Source organism: Dipodomys ordii, unplaced genomic scaffold (genome assembly GCF_000151885.1).
Source record: "Dipodomys ordii isolate 6190 unplaced genomic scaffold, Dord_2.0 Scaffold54, whole genome shotgun sequence".
Taxonomy (NCBI): domain Eukaryota; kingdom Metazoa; phylum Chordata; class Mammalia; order Rodentia; family Heteromyidae; genus Dipodomys; species Dipodomys ordii.
In genome coordinates, this window is record NW_012267270.1 from 2,527,114 (window position 1) to 2,542,352 (window position 15,239).

Genomic DNA, 15,239 nt, shown 5'->3' on the forward strand with positions numbered 1-15,239 from the left:
CACTTGAACCACAGAGCCACTTCCAGCTTTTTTCTTTTTGCTTATGTGGTGCTGAGGAATCGAACCCAGGGCCTTAGGCATGCAAGGCAAGCGCTCTACCACTGAGCCACCTTCCCAGCCCCAAGAAGAGTTAATTCTTAAGGAAGCTGACAGTGCTGCTGCTCACTGTGTCAGTTTATGGCAGGATGTGCCATAAACCTATTTTAGCTTCTCATACAGGTAAACTGAAATTAGTTAAAAACAGTAGCCTGTACTCGCTGTAGTTCAAGGCGTTACTAGAAACTGCTACTGCTAAGGCTGCATAGCACGCTGTGTGTTCTCAGCATGGGGGGGGGGGAGTGTCCACCCGAGATTCCAACTCTAACTGCTCCAATTTCCTCTAGGGCTAATGCTAGACTACTGGTTTCCATTTCTGCAAAGCACCTATACCTGTTCTATTCACTAACTCTGTACAGAACCCATAATTCCACATTTCACTCAACTGTTAGGCTCTTGACAAAACCCACGTCTCCCCCTCTATGAGTTCTTTAGAACTAAGAATACACGCAGGCAGAGATGTTCTACCAACTTGGTCATCTGATGAAACGCAGTATCATCGTGCATTCCTGCAACTACCATGCTTTCAGCCCAGGCAGCCCACAACACAGAGATTCATTTGAGTAATGCTACTTAACACTACTCAGGAAAGAATAATCTATGTCAGGTATGGTGGCACATGTCTATAGTTTCAGTTGTTCTGAGAAGATTACTTGAACTAAGTTTGACAACATTAAGACCTGGGAAGCAATAGGGGAAGGAGGGAAGAATAAAGAAGGAATAGTATAGGTTAAAAAACTAAGCCAGGTGCATTAGCTCAATCCTATAATCCTACCTACAGGGGAGTTAATGATGAAGGATTATGGTTTGAGGCCAGCCTGGGCCTCATATGATGAACGGGCATGGTGGCACACACCTGCCTATGGGGAAGCACAATGGTGTGGTGCATGCCTGGCAAGACAAGTAGTCCAGGATGTCCCAGGCACAATGTGAGTCCCTACTTCATTAGCAGTCACTGCAAGCCAGGCACTGGTGGCTCACTCACTCTACTGTACTCCTACTCAGGAAGGCACACTCTGAAAACCACCATTCAGAGCCCAACAGGGCAGTTAAGTCAAAGGTTCTAATCTCCAGTTACCAGCAAAAAGCTGAAACTATAGGTGTGGCTCCAGTGGTGAAGGGCCAGCCTAGAACAGAAAAAGCCAAAGGGGAAGAGCGGAAGTCTCTGAGTTCAACCCCCAGCAGAAAAACAAACAAGAACAAAACTGGAAAGCAAAATGTCAGGCCTATTGCGCTTCTTTCCTGGGTGTGATGCTTTAAGTACTGGCAGAGTAGGTTCCTCCTAACTCAGGAATGGTAAAGAGCTCCAAGACTAGTAGAATCACAAAGAGTGGGAGTACAGGAGACATTGTAGAAACATTTCAACGATTGTTGAGAACATACTTACTTTCCAATGTCATCTTGATCTGCAAACTTCTCATCGTTGAAGCCAAACTGGTCAATAAAATTGGACGTCATTTGTTGCATCTGATAATCAGAAAAGGCCTGGCAACCCCAGGACCAGTGACAGTGATATCATGATTCTAATGACATTCTACATACCATTTGCCCATTTGTGCCTCAGAAATCATCTTAATTCACATAGCATCCAGCTTGAAAGTTGCTGTGTTTTTCTTTTCTCTTTTAAAAATCAAATAATTTCAGACACATTTTTGTCAAAGAAAGAGGAAATACTTGAAATTTGGCCCACAAATTTTTCTAACGCACATGTTAAAGAAATGGTAAGTGACCACACTGTCTTCTACTATTTAAAATAATCTTTAGAGAGATGTTTGGGTTAAGCTTAATTTAAGAAGTGATAAAAAACAAACATGCAACAGTCTGAAATTATTAGGTATATCAGTTACCTTGAGACACAGCCAACAAGCCCAGACCACCAACCACTCCACTCCCTCCTGTGTCCCCCCCCCACCCCCAATCCATCTATCAGCAGGACAGCTCCAGAGAATGATGAGAACCACAATCCTGATCCTACAGATAAAAAAACTTAAGTCTTTGAGGCTGGAAATGTTTGACACAAGGAACACTTCCAATTCTACCTACCTGAAGGAGAGGATAGAACAAGCCTAGAACACTAGGAGGCCCACAGAGGAGCCATTCTGCTCCCTTCTATTACTCTTGTGAGCACCAGGCTCAGGCAGGTCGTCTTAGAGGAAAAAGAAATGTATAGTGTGCACTACAAAAATGCTGATAGTGTAATTTTAAACCAGAAGTAAACTGGTGAGTATGCAGCTGGCATACTGATCGGAAAGAGCAAAGAAGACAAATGTCACCTCTACTTTTTTTTCACCTGGCAAATTACATGGGACCACATGACCTTGTGGGCACTCCCCATAGACAGAGCTACTGTTTTCTACAGATGACCCCCCATAAGGGCAGCAGCAGCCATGCCTTACTTGCTGGGAAGACAGTTCTGAGTCTTGAGCCCACAGACCCCACCCTGTAGATACTGGCTGCAAGGATACCCCTACAACTTAGTCCTGACAACCCATTCTGATGGAAGGGAATATGGCATGGATAATCCAAATTGTAGGTAATTAAAAAAATAAAACCTTATATTTGGCTTTGGAAGGTATCTATTGCTTAGGTCTGAAAAAAAGCTTCATCTAGTATGGCTTGATGCAGAGAACCTGAACCTCACTTTCCTCTTAGACAATGGCACACCTGCCACCCTCTGCTCGCTGCCACCTTCTGAGTCTGCCATCCATAATATACTGGCAGAAGGGACCACACTGTGTGAGGCCTAGAGTCTAATCAAAGTGAAGTGGTGGGAATTTGGGTCAAAAGAGAAGGGTAGGGAAGAATGCTGGGTTTGGAATACACAAAAACAGCCTTTACCATTCTTTTTTTTTGGGGGGGGGTCCGGTCGTGGGGCCTGAACTCTGGGCCTGGGCGCTGTCCCTCAGCTCTTCAGCTCAAGGCTAGCGCTCTACCACATGAGCCGCAGTGCCACTTCTGGTTTTTTTTCTTATGTGGAATCGAACCCAGGGCCTCGAGCATGCAAGACAAGTGCTCTACCACTGAGCCACCTTCCCAGCCCCGCCTTTACCATTCTTTAAGCCAAAAAAGGGGGGAAAAACCAATTCTTCTGAATTGCAGCTTTATCTCTCAGGAAGTAAAAGGGACGCTTAGAACAAGCAAGTCTGTATGTGCGAGAAACAGCCCTGCAGTCCCGCTGAGCAGGTAAGCACAGGAGGCTCTGAATTAGAAAGGTGACCACTTGGGATGGGGGGAGGGTCCTTGACACTTTAGTTTGATTCTTTAATTTTTTTTTCCTGCTGTTAGTGGAAGGAATGTTCCCCAAAATGTTTAAGGCTTTAAGTAATACAAACAGTAAATATACCACATCCATCCATGTACATATATACATACCTACACCCACATGTGTACAAGTTGGCATGCACCTTAATAGTGATCTACACAAAAATATATAACTGACAGACAATATTAACTTCATGCAATAATGCAAAGAAAAATGATTCAACTATAGTCCTAGGTCTATTATAGTTTCTAGGAAAGATATGTATTAGCAAAGCACCTTTTGTTCTGTCAGTAAAACTGATTTACCAACAAGCACAAGTGAAGACTATTCCTGTGCTCGGCACTTAAGAGTTTATTGAAAGTGCTTTGAACTTGGAAAATCCAAATCTGGAAAGCAGTACATGATGGTGGTAATTATTAAGAAAGCACACTTTCCAGTCCTGTCACTTCAACCAACATCAGGAAGAGTTCAAGGCACAGAGAAATGGGACAATGTCTTTACTGAGCAAATCACTAGCAGAATCACTGCCCTGGCACAGGGTCAGCTGTGAGCTCAACCTGATCAGACTGCCTGTCAGCTTGAGTTAGTGCAGGCATCCGTGCAGATGGGTGGGCTGGTGGTCTGTACTTGAACTCTCCTGACTCATCCCCTCTATACATCTGGAGAAATGGGCACCAATGAGTCTGGCCTCATCTGTGACATGGTTAGCTTGTTATCTGACCTGCCCTGAGCTCTCCACACTCAGAGGCTTTGTCAAAATAAGCAGGGCCTGAGTGAGGCCCAGCTTCAAACATCTGTAGGTGAATATTCTGATTACAATGGAACCTATAATGAAACTCTTTCACTAGATTTGTATCCTCAAGAAAATGCTTAGGATCTTGTTTTCTTCCTCCTAAATTATTTGATTTATGGTTTAAATATACAAAGGAAAGCTTACTGGCAGTACGATAATGATTCTTCCTGTATCCAGGAATTAGAAGGTTGTTAGTAAATCAATTTTGTGACTGGGATTATTTTATATATATACATAAGGTACTGTGTGGGAAATAAGGGACTCTACCTTCTAAATGTCTAAAATTAAACAATTTTACATGAAATCAGTAGATGGAGTTTGGGGCTGGAGATGTAGCCCAGTGGCATAGCATTTGCCTAACATGAGCAAAGTCCCTGCTGCAATCTACTTAACTGGAAAAAAAAGGGCTGGACTTTCTGAGTTTACTTGCATATTTCAAACAACTGTTCAGGACTTTTACTCCTTATTAGACTTCAGTGGGCACAGAAATCACAGTGATAATTTGCATTTGTAACTTCTTTTTTTGTCGGTCATGGGTCTTGAACTCTGGGTCTGGGTGCTGTCCCTCAGCAATTCAGCTCAAGGCGAACACTCTAACACTTGAGCCACAGCACCACTTCCTGCATTTGATATTATCAAGTTTCATACTAGGCAGGTTCAGGCCTGATGTACTATTTATTTCAACACTGCTGGCCTTCAGTGGGGAGGTTTGCTTAAGTGCTTCTTAGGGCAAGGATAGCAAGGTTTCTGGGAAAGCGTTTGCAGAGTGATTGTTCACAATTAGCCATGTTGGGTCATGTGGGTCGTTAGTGCTGCCTGAAGAGCAAAAGGTCTACTCTCCAAGAAGGCACTATTCCTCAGCAGTACCCCTTGAGGGGCAGCTACTAACTCTAACCTTAGGAGACTGCTGCCAAAGGGCACGGTCTCCAATCCCAGGAGGCCAGTCAGATGCAATTTAACTCTTTAGACTTCTCTGGGAAAGGTGGATACTAAACTTATCAAACTGTCTAGCTTCCACATTCCCCATGTCTGGAATCTAACAGCCACGCAATCTGGAAGACAGAAGATAGGGCCGTTATGAGCACCGGGTCCTCAGTGGAGGATGAGGCTTGAAGTTGGAGAGAAAAGCCAAGCAGCACCCATGGTGGCAGAGAAGGCATCTCACCCGTTCCTGTGTCACACCCAAGTTGCCATGGCACGACCAGAATGGCTAATGGTGGACGGCCTGCTAAAACAGTGCCTGCTCTTAACCCCCAAACTTGCTACTCAGTAGACATGTATTTTGTTACTTTTCCTAGAACTACCAGTGGTGGCTTACACACTTATTATTTAGATCTCGTTTGTTTGTTTTTGCCTCAAAGATTAAAAGCTGCTACAAAGTGAGTTGGGGGCAAGAGGGCTGGAGTCCAATTACAACTCAATTTAGACATCTCCATAACAGAACTGAAAGTTATTAGAAACACAGCATTAATAGAAGGATCATTTTAATAAGCTTCTTGGTTAAGATATAATTTTTTTTTTTTCTGCCAGTCCCGGGGCTTGAACTCAGGGCCTGGGCACTGTCCCTGAGCCTCTCTGTGCTCAAGCTAGCACTCTACCACTTGGGCCACAGAGCCACTCTGGCCTTTTTTGTTTATGTGGTACGAAGGAATTGAACCCAGGGCTTCATGCACGCTAGGCAAGCACTCTACTACTAAGCTACATTCCTAGCCCAAAATATTTTTTTTTGAAGTCTTATTTCTCTATTTCCACCAGGCCTCTATTTCACAAACCCACGCAGCTTACCTAGCTTCTAGATATACCTGAGTTATCGCTGTTAACCCACGTAAACACTCCTTAGGGGGAAAGCAGTGTAAACCTAGCTCCCAGGGGCCCAATCCCTCCAGTGTACTAAACTAGTACATAACTGCAAATTGTGTTAACACAACATCTGACTGCAAGGTGGATTTACAAGTGATAACTGAACTACGCATTGACAATAGAAAGAAAGCAAAGCTTAGGCATGACTCACTTGCTGCAAAGAGGAGTCCTGCGAGAAACCCGTTTCTTTAAAGTCAATTTCATCATCACTGGATGAATGAATATGGCAGGTTGTAACCTATATGCATAAAAATGTAAAAAACTATTTAACATAGTAAAGTTGTGGACATTTATATCAGCATTTTCTGGAAAAAAAAATCACATTCAACTTTTTTGTCAACGTGTAACAGAAAACCCAGAAGCCACCGTTAGTCACTGAGCACACACCTCACCACATCTGCTGCCTGCCCTGCCCTGGCCTGCCCTGCCCTAGCAACTTCAGAAATCATAAAGGAATTCCTCCATGGAAGTCATCAGGTTAATATTTTTGTCAACGATCACCAATTAAATGCTGACAAGGAGGGAGGGGGGCACAAAAGGAACTGCTTAGATGAAAAAAAAAAAAAAAAGGCCATGTGCCAGGCCTCTAGGGAGAAACACAATCCCAGCTACTACTGTGCCAGTAGTGGTCAGGTTTAAACAGAACTATTTCATGCCATTTTTTGCCTTTCCTTTCCACACTTAAAAAATCAAAACAACTAAAAACACTTGCCAACAGCACTCAATAAGATTTGAGCTCAGAGTCCTCTGCTTGTGAAAAGGGCCTACTTCCTCAGAACTGACGATCAATTCTCTATAATTAAGAAAAACACAAATATGAACTGCTCACCAATTCATGGTTTAGCTTTATTGATTCATAAATGTCATGCAATATTAGAGGAAAATCAAGATGTACAACTGATTATTAAATATAGCACTAGTAGCTACTACAGAGTTATGTATTACATAACTTGCCTCACTTGTAAAACTCAATAACCATACTTCTGAGAGTCACTTACTCTACGCTCTCTGATTTGTTTATTCTGTGCTTCTCATCCAAGTGTTTTGGGCAGAGGACACTATCTTTGGAGTAAGTCATAAGCAGCTGCCACCTGCCAACTTGAGGCTGTGCCCAATGCTAGCCTGCTCTGATTTGGAAGTTGTTCCAATACTGCTTTGAGAAGTTCAGGGTACAATTAAAATATGTGCTGGTGGCTTGTGCCTACAATCCTAGCTACTCAGGAAGCTGACATCTAAAGACCACAGTTCAAAGCTAGCTGAGAAGAAAGTCCCTATGACTCTCATATCTGATCACACCACCAAAAAGCTGGAAGTGGAGATGTGGCTCAAGTAGTAAGTAGTATAAAAGCTTAGGAAGCCGGCACTGGTGGCTCACGCCTGTCATCCTAGCTACTCAGGAGACTGAGATCTGAGGATCGAGGTTCAAAGCTAGCCCAGGCAAAACGTCCGTGAGACTCTATCTCCAATATACCACCAGAAAACTGGAACTGGTGCTGTAGCTCAAGTGGTAGAGTGCTCTCCTTGAGCTGAAGAGCTGAGGGACAGCATTCAGGCCAGAGTTCAAGCCCCACAACCAACAAAAAAAAAAAAAAAAGGCTTAGGAACAGTGCCCAGGCCCCTGAGTTTAAGCCCCAGGACCTCCATACACGTACATACACATACACAAAAATATGTTTGTATGTGAAACAGCTTTTCAAAGTCTTAGATCACTGCCTAAGAATCTTTTTCCTTGGCCCCACCATCTGTCACTAGGCCCAAGTGAAATTAAAGCTTTAATAATGGAATATCTCAAGCTACTTCCCCCTTTCCCTTCCTAAGGAACAATCATCATCATTGTACCTAAGGTATAACGCTCATATCACTTAACCTGGGAGTTTGTAAGCTATGAGGGGCACCAGTTCGAATCAAAGCTACGGAATAGGGCACCAGGATGATGCCCAGCCTGTGGTGGGGAACACTGCTTGCCTGTGGCACCAGCATCTTATGGGTAACTTCATTCAAGTGGGTTTGGACAGCAAGTGGGGGAGAAGGCACCAAGTGAGCACATGTGTTGTTAGAACAGGTAAACAGGGTTCTTCAGAGCGCAAGCCAGCTGAACTGAACTGAACGAGAGACATCTAAAGAGAGACTTGGCTGCTCCTAGGAGTGTTGTGAGTACAAAAAAGTTCCTCATAACATTACTTTTTCCTAGGAATTAAGAGTTATCAGCTCATTGAGACTGAGAGGAAACTGTTGAACAACTTCATGCCAGGCTTCTGGAGGTTTCTTTCACAAGCAAAGTAATTCCAGGAGGCACTAGCAATGCTGTCTCAAAGATTATACTCATTTTACTATTATTACGTTGTGTGTGTATGTATATATTTGTGTGTATGTGTAGACAGCCTGTCCTGGACACTATCCCTAAGCATTTATGCTCAAAGCTAGTGTTCTACCACTTTGAGCTACAGTGTCACTTCTGGCTGTTCAGTAGTTAACTGAAGATTAGGGTCTTATGGCTCTTCCTGCCCTGGCTGGCTTTGAACCACAATCCTAAGATATTAGCCTCCTGAGTAGTTAGGATTACAGGCATGAGTCACCAGTACCTGGCACTAGTTACTATTAATAATACAGCAACACAATAATACATCTTCTCAGTTGTGTCCATGGGTGTGATTCTGATTCTATTCCATTCCTATCTGAAAGCTTAATAAAATGAGCTAAAAACATTACTTAAGCCATGGTGGACATGCTCATCAGAATCCTAAATTCACTGTCATTCAGATGTACAAAACAAATTCCAGATCTATGCTGAGACAGCTCTGCGAGGAAGTGCTATCTTTACTCTCTAGTAAAACCTCTGCCATCCTGTTTCTCTGCCCATCCACACCTGCCCAGCCTTCCTTTCTTCTACCACTTGGCACCATGTCTATGAGCAGCAAGCTGTTGCAGGATGCCCCTGCTCTCTGCTGTGTTTAGTGCCAGCAGGGCTGCTTGGGAAGGCTCCTGCTGCTCTTCACACCTGTTCACCTCTAAGCTGCTCCCAAGTGAGTAGCTGTAGTGCACTTCCAAGACCTACATCAAACTATGTCACTTTTTCCAGAGCTTTCTTATTTCATTAAGATGAAGAACCAGGGTCCTCACTGTTGACTGCAAGGCTGTCGGTGCTGCCATGGGCTCACATCTTCCTCCCTTTCTCCTGGCTAGCTGACCTAGCCATATTAGACCCGGCTCAGTACAGTGTCTACACTACTGCCTCAATGAACCACCAAGGGCTATCTACCCAAAATGCTTCCTGTCTCCCTCCTCTGCCCTTGTCACCTGAAACATGCAATTGTGCAGTGTGCCACTCATTTGTCTCTCCACCTTCACCAAGTCAGGGTTTTTGCCAATCCTCATTGATACCACTATCCTTGTGTCTGGCAATTAATGTCTTCAGAATTGATAAGTGTAAACTGCTCTTGCCAGGATGGATATATTTTAAGAACATACTTAAAAAAAAAAAGTCTTTTTCACCGAGTACCTTAATTCTAGCTACTCAGGAGGCTAAGATCTGAGGACTGTAGTTCAAAGCCAACTTGGGCAAGAAAATCCCAGCGACTGTTATCTACAATTAAACCACCAGAAAACCACAAGTAGAGCTATGGCTCAAAGTAGTAAAGTGCTAGCCTTGAGCAAAAAAGCTCAAGAACAGCGCTCAGAACCTGAGTTCAATGCCCACAACTGAATCACGCCCTCCCCGCCCATAAAAAAAAAAAGAATTTTTTTGAGACATTCTTTTGTCTCTATGTAGTCTATAGTCGCCTCAAACGTGATTTTTTTCTGCCTCAGCCTCTCAAGCACTAGAATTACAGGTATGTACTGCCATGTCTGGCTTTAAGCAAAATACACTGTTGATGTTACTGTGAAAAAGAAGCTTCTGAGGAATTACCTTCTTCTATAATAAAACTTCAGCTTTGCAAACTATTGGTAGAAAGAACAGAAACGGGTGACTGCACTACCTTGGGAGACCAAGGTGCATTGTAACTAAATTCTGGGCCCACTAGCTAGAAGCAGGAGCCAGCTCCAGTTACCACTGTGCTCACACCTGTGTCCAATCTAGGGCTATTGATGCAGCCCATGATTTACTACCCCCGTTCTTCTCTGCTACTCCATACCACTTCTAGCACTGTCAGTGATGGGGAACCACTGTTTTTTGTTTTTGGCCAGTCCTGGGGTTTGAACTCAGGGCCCTGGCATTGTCCTGAGCTGCTTTTGCTCAAGGATAGCACTCTACCACCTGAGCCACAGAGCCACTTCTGGCCTTTTCTATGTAAGTGGTACTGAGGTACCCAGGGCTTCATGCATGATAGGCAAGCACTCTACCACTAAGCCAAATTCCCAACTATGGGCCATTGATTTTTAACATGCACTTTTTCCAGTGGAGAAAAAAGCAGAGAACGAAACACACTCAGGTCTCCAGTTATTGCAAAATATCTCCCATGATCTAACTTACCCAGGTTTGGAGGATTAGTCAAAACATGTAAGTTTTGTATGTAGTTAAAGCACCAAGTTTATTCTATATAGAAACAGTTGTGTGTGAATCTACCATGTACATATTTTGGCATTATGGGGTCAAAATGCTTCATAGATTGGAGTATAACTGAAATGTTGCAGCAGAAGTGAGTACAGAGCTGGTACAGCTTGGCCTCTTCAGGTGGGCAGTCCTTGAGCTAGTAGCCAGGACAAGTAAGCATTCTGTGTATAAGTCAATGTACTCTTGCTATGACAGGAAAAAAAAGCCATGCCAACATACCAACATATGAACTTAAGCTATGAATATACCTGAAATGAGCCATGCTAAACCTGCTAAGCCAACTGAGTAATTGGACATTTTTGCCTTTTAATTTTAAAAGTAAATCACAGGTTATTTATTAATTTCCCAAACAAAATCAGAATATTGCCAAGTAAGTATTCATTTATACATGAAAAGAAAAAAAATCTTAAAGGAGACCAAGTTGCCAGCATTTTAAACATGCAATTAATATAGGAGCCTCCAAGATGAATGGACATATCTCAAGAGAGGGAAGAGGACAGTTTCAAGCTATAAAACTCAGATTAGATGATATTCTGGCTAAGTAATCTAGCTTAAATTATTTTAACCAAGTTGAAAAGAACCGTGTATAATGTCTAATTACTCATCCCAACAACTCAGCCTTTCTTGATGACTTGGCACTGTTGACACAAATGTCAGCTTCTTTGTTGGACTGTATGAACTGTATGGGATCTTTATACTTATTTTAACTACAGGGCTCTATTTTAACAGCAACAAAAAAGCCCCTTTTATAGTCTTGTCTATGTCCAAATTCTGACCCCTCACACCACTGCCTCTGGTAAAAGGAAACTCCCAGGGGTCGAGGAAGGCTATTAAGGGTGACACCAAATGGTCTACTGACTGATGTGTAATTTGCAGCCTGCTTCTCTCGTTCATTTCATCTGGTGCTCTGAGCAGAGATGGCCATAAGACAACTGATGTTAACAACTATGAGAAGTCCAATACCAGACCTAGTGAATGTCTAATAATTAAACACCAGACAACCCTACTAAATTATAGCCACCACCATGACTGTAATTGCTATATGCTTATTAAGATAAAATGCTTTTCTCATTTAAAAAAGTAAAAACAAAACAATACTTACCTTAAAACTTAATGCATTAAAAAAATACATTCCAAAGTCTAATATAATTCTTCAAAAATTATCAATGCCATTATTCCCTGGCTCTTTAGGATTTAATAGCTGAAATTTCAAAGTCATCTACAACCCCTTTCATGCTGGGAATTATAAAAGGAGAGTAAACTCAACTCAGTGATATTAGAAATTCTCCAGAGGCATATCTAGAACTAGTAAGTCCTGGGGTTGTCCGAGGTCTAAGCTGGTGCTAAACGCTGCAGAAGGAGGCCGAGGCTGCTGAGGTACTGAGGAAGCAGCAGACAGGAATGCAAATGGATGTGGGACAGGCACAGTGGAAACTAGTGGCCTTTTCGTACCACTCCCAGGCAGGTGACCAGGAGCTGACTGGATAAACCGGGAAGCACAGGATGAACAGTGACCGCTTCTGAGGCAGTGATGCTAGCATATCCTTGGCCTATACCCACTGGCCAAGTGGAAAATCCTTCACGTGTTTCTGAATACATGGGCAAAGGCTAAGAAGTCTGAAAGAAGAAATAAAATGTAACCTGTAAAACCTACTAGATCTACCGTGTTCCTCTTGTTCGTCTCTCCTAAGGAGCTCGTGCAGAATGTCTCCCATCGCTCCCTGACTTCATCGGGAAGATCTTTAGAGTGAGAAGAGGAGAAAAGCATTATTACCACAGTGGCCCATGAGGACAGATGCAGAGTGTCCTACCTCATCCATCCATGGTAGGCAAAGGAGCCCCATTAACCAAGAAGCTGGCAATGACCAGCCCAGTGCTGCCAGAGGAGGGTGTCAGAAAACCTTGGACAGGCCCAGACCAGGGCCAGCCATGCCCTGCCTGACTGGGCCAGGAGCCATAATTTACCAAGCCTCTAACAATGTATCATTAGAAAATAAATGTGGGAATGTCTTGGCACCAAGGTCAAATTTAGGAAATACTGTGAATTCAGCTCCTGAGGTTTTGGAAGATACTCCTATGGGCACCTGGCCAGTCAGTGTCCCATGAAACTCTGGTTTCCCAAACTGCTCTAAGATAATGACTCCAAACTGCAGGGCTCCTGAGCCCTGCTGATACACATGAAATAGTAAAATAGTACCTGCTAGAGAAAACTAGTTTCCTGAGATAAAACTATGGCTGTAATTTTGGAGAGTTAACTACTGTAAGATTTTTATCTGACATTTGAGCTTAAATACCTACACGTGGGAATGTTCACACAGCCAGACTGATCCCACTCACTTACAAGTAACAACCACGAAGCAAAGACTGATCCGACCATCTTAATCGTATCACACAGCCATTTCTCCTCAATAAGAAAATGAGGATCATTGGGTACTTTTGTGCAGGCCTGTAACCCAGGATTAAGAGTGGAAGAACTGTGGTTCGAGGGTAACCTGGGCAAAAAATTAGCAAGACCCTCCACTCCCCCCTCAATCATCTAAACTAACAAGCTGAGCATGGTGGTAGGCACCTCTAATCCCAACTACACAGACGGCATAGGCAGAAGAATCATGATTGGAGGCCAGACTAGGAGGGGAAAAACCAAGATGTACCTGAAAAGTAACTAAAACCAAAAGGCATGCTCAAATGGCAGTGGATGCCTGGCCCTGAGTTGCACTAGAAAAAGCGAGAAGGGGGGGGAGGGGTAGAGGGAGAGGAAGGGGGAGAGGGAGAGGGAGAAGGAGAGAGGGAAGGGATGAAGGGAAGGGAGGGAAGAAGGAAGGAAGGAAGGAAGGAAGAGTAAGAGAAGAGAAAGAAAGAAAGAGAAAGAGAAAGAAAGAGAAAGAAAGAGAAAACAAGCGAGAAAGCAAGCAAGCAAGCAGAAACAATTTTACTTGGTTCTATAGTGGCTCTTCTACTGCCAGCATACAAATAGTGCAAGATCAAAATAATTGTAGCAAGCAATGATCTTACAGGCTTTCCTATGCAAGCTGGCTTCAAACCACAATCCTCAGATCTCAGTCTCTTAAGTAGCTAGGATTACAGGCATGAGCCACTGGTACCTGGCAAGCAATGTTCTTTAACAATAACAACAGGTAATTCTAGTATGCTGAAGCTGGCCAGTGTTTACTAAAAGGATACAGAAATCTGAAGAGAGAGGGCTAAGACTGTTCAAACATTCTTAAAACCAGCATTGAGACCTCTAGACCCTAGGAAAAATATAAAGAACCTCTACCAACAGTGACTGAGCATAATGCCAGTACCTCTACAGAACTCTAACATCCATCCCCTCATCAAAACACCCAAGTTATTAACATTGTTTGAACAACTCACCTTTGATAAGCTGCTGTACCAATGCGCTGTTGGGGCCCTTGTCAGTGCTGTGCACGATACAGTTGGCTATCCTAGTGAGATGACCCATGTACCCATGCCGTCTGCCTCCCTCAGCCCTGGTAAGGAGAAAGGACAAATGTTCAGATTCCCAATGGGATGGATAGTTGGTAAATAGTGTCGACTTTCAAGCAACTGTTCTAAAATAGATGATGCCAGAATATCACTCAACAGTAGAGCAAAAAGTCTGATTTGCTTAGAGATTATCTGGCAACCTCATTTAACAGGACACATTTACTTTAATGTCAAAAATTTATCATGAATTGTCAGTATTTTAAACATTCACTGATACCTGATGTTACTACTTTTCCTTTGTATCTTTTTTTTGTTGTTGTTGGTTGTAGGGCTTGAACTCTGAACCTGGGCGCTGTCCCTGAGCTCTTCAGCTCAAGGTGAGCACTCTACCACTTAAGCCACAGTGCCACTTCCAGTTTTCTGGTGGTTAATAGGAGATAAGAGTCTCACAGACTTCCTGCCCAGGCTGGCGTTGAACCATGATCCTCAGAGCTCAGCCTCCAGAGTAGCTAGGATTACAGGTGTGAGCCACCAGTGCCCAGCTCCTTTTGTATCTTTTTATATAGACTGTAGTAAACAAGTGAGAATCTTGCTGACTTCCTAAAATATGTCAGGTTTTAGTCAGAGATAATTATCTGCCAATGATATTTCTCAAATGAAGACCCAGCTGATCTTAGGAAATACCATTGGTGGGAAATTCTTAACCTGGCCAAGAAAAGAACAGCAGTGAACTTGCACTTGACGTAAGACCACTCTGAATGAGAAACTTAGTTCTTCCTTTTCCCCATTCAAAGCCAAATCCTTCCAACTACAATCCCTCTTCACATTCAGACAAACTGCTCTGCCTGTTGACAAAGAACCAAGACTTATCAAACTCAATTTTTGTCAAAAATGACTTACTGTTTCTTCTCATTCATTTCCCAGGCTTCAAGTATTCGTTCTATTAATTGACATTTTTGAAAAAGCTGAGTAAGGAAAAAATGTATCAGTTAACATTTACAGAAATGTCAAAGCATCAGACTTCCAAGTGCAACAGAGCTCTAGTTCAACAGGGTAGTCCTGTGCAAATGTCTGAGCAGTATGTAGGTACAGACACCACGAGACTGCAGTCAGGACTTGAGCCCTGCAGACCATCTACTGGGCACTCACTGCTTCAATTAGTGCCAGTGAGCAACTCACCTAAGGCAACAAAATTAGAGCAGAATAAAGATTTAAAAACTCGGTAAAAGCTT

General features: G+C 43.1%; 1 protein-coding gene across 8 annotated transcripts in view; it reads right to left on the minus strand.

The window, feature by feature from the left end:
• Ppp6r3 (protein phosphatase 6, regulatory subunit 3) overlaps positions 1-15,239 on the minus strand; it is a 115,009-nt gene that overhangs the window by 28,024 nt on the left and 71,746 nt on the right. For 3 of the 8 annotated variants that reach the window (XM_013021062.1, XM_013021055.1, XM_013021056.1), the window contains 5 exons: positions 14,908-14,972; positions 13,936-14,051; positions 12,218-12,303; positions 6,163-6,249; positions 1,484-1,581 (listed from right to left, as the gene is read on the minus strand). In XM_013021062.1, coding sequence (XP_012876516.1) covers positions 1,484-1,581; positions 6,163-6,249; positions 12,218-12,303; positions 13,936-14,051; positions 14,908-14,972 — 452 coding nt within the window. The remainder of the gene's footprint in view (positions 1-1,483; positions 1,582-6,162; positions 6,250-12,217; positions 12,304-13,935; positions 14,052-14,907; positions 14,973-15,239) is intronic. The other 5 variants (XM_013021059.1, XM_013021058.1, XM_013021063.1 and 2 more) reach the window with 5 other exon arrangements.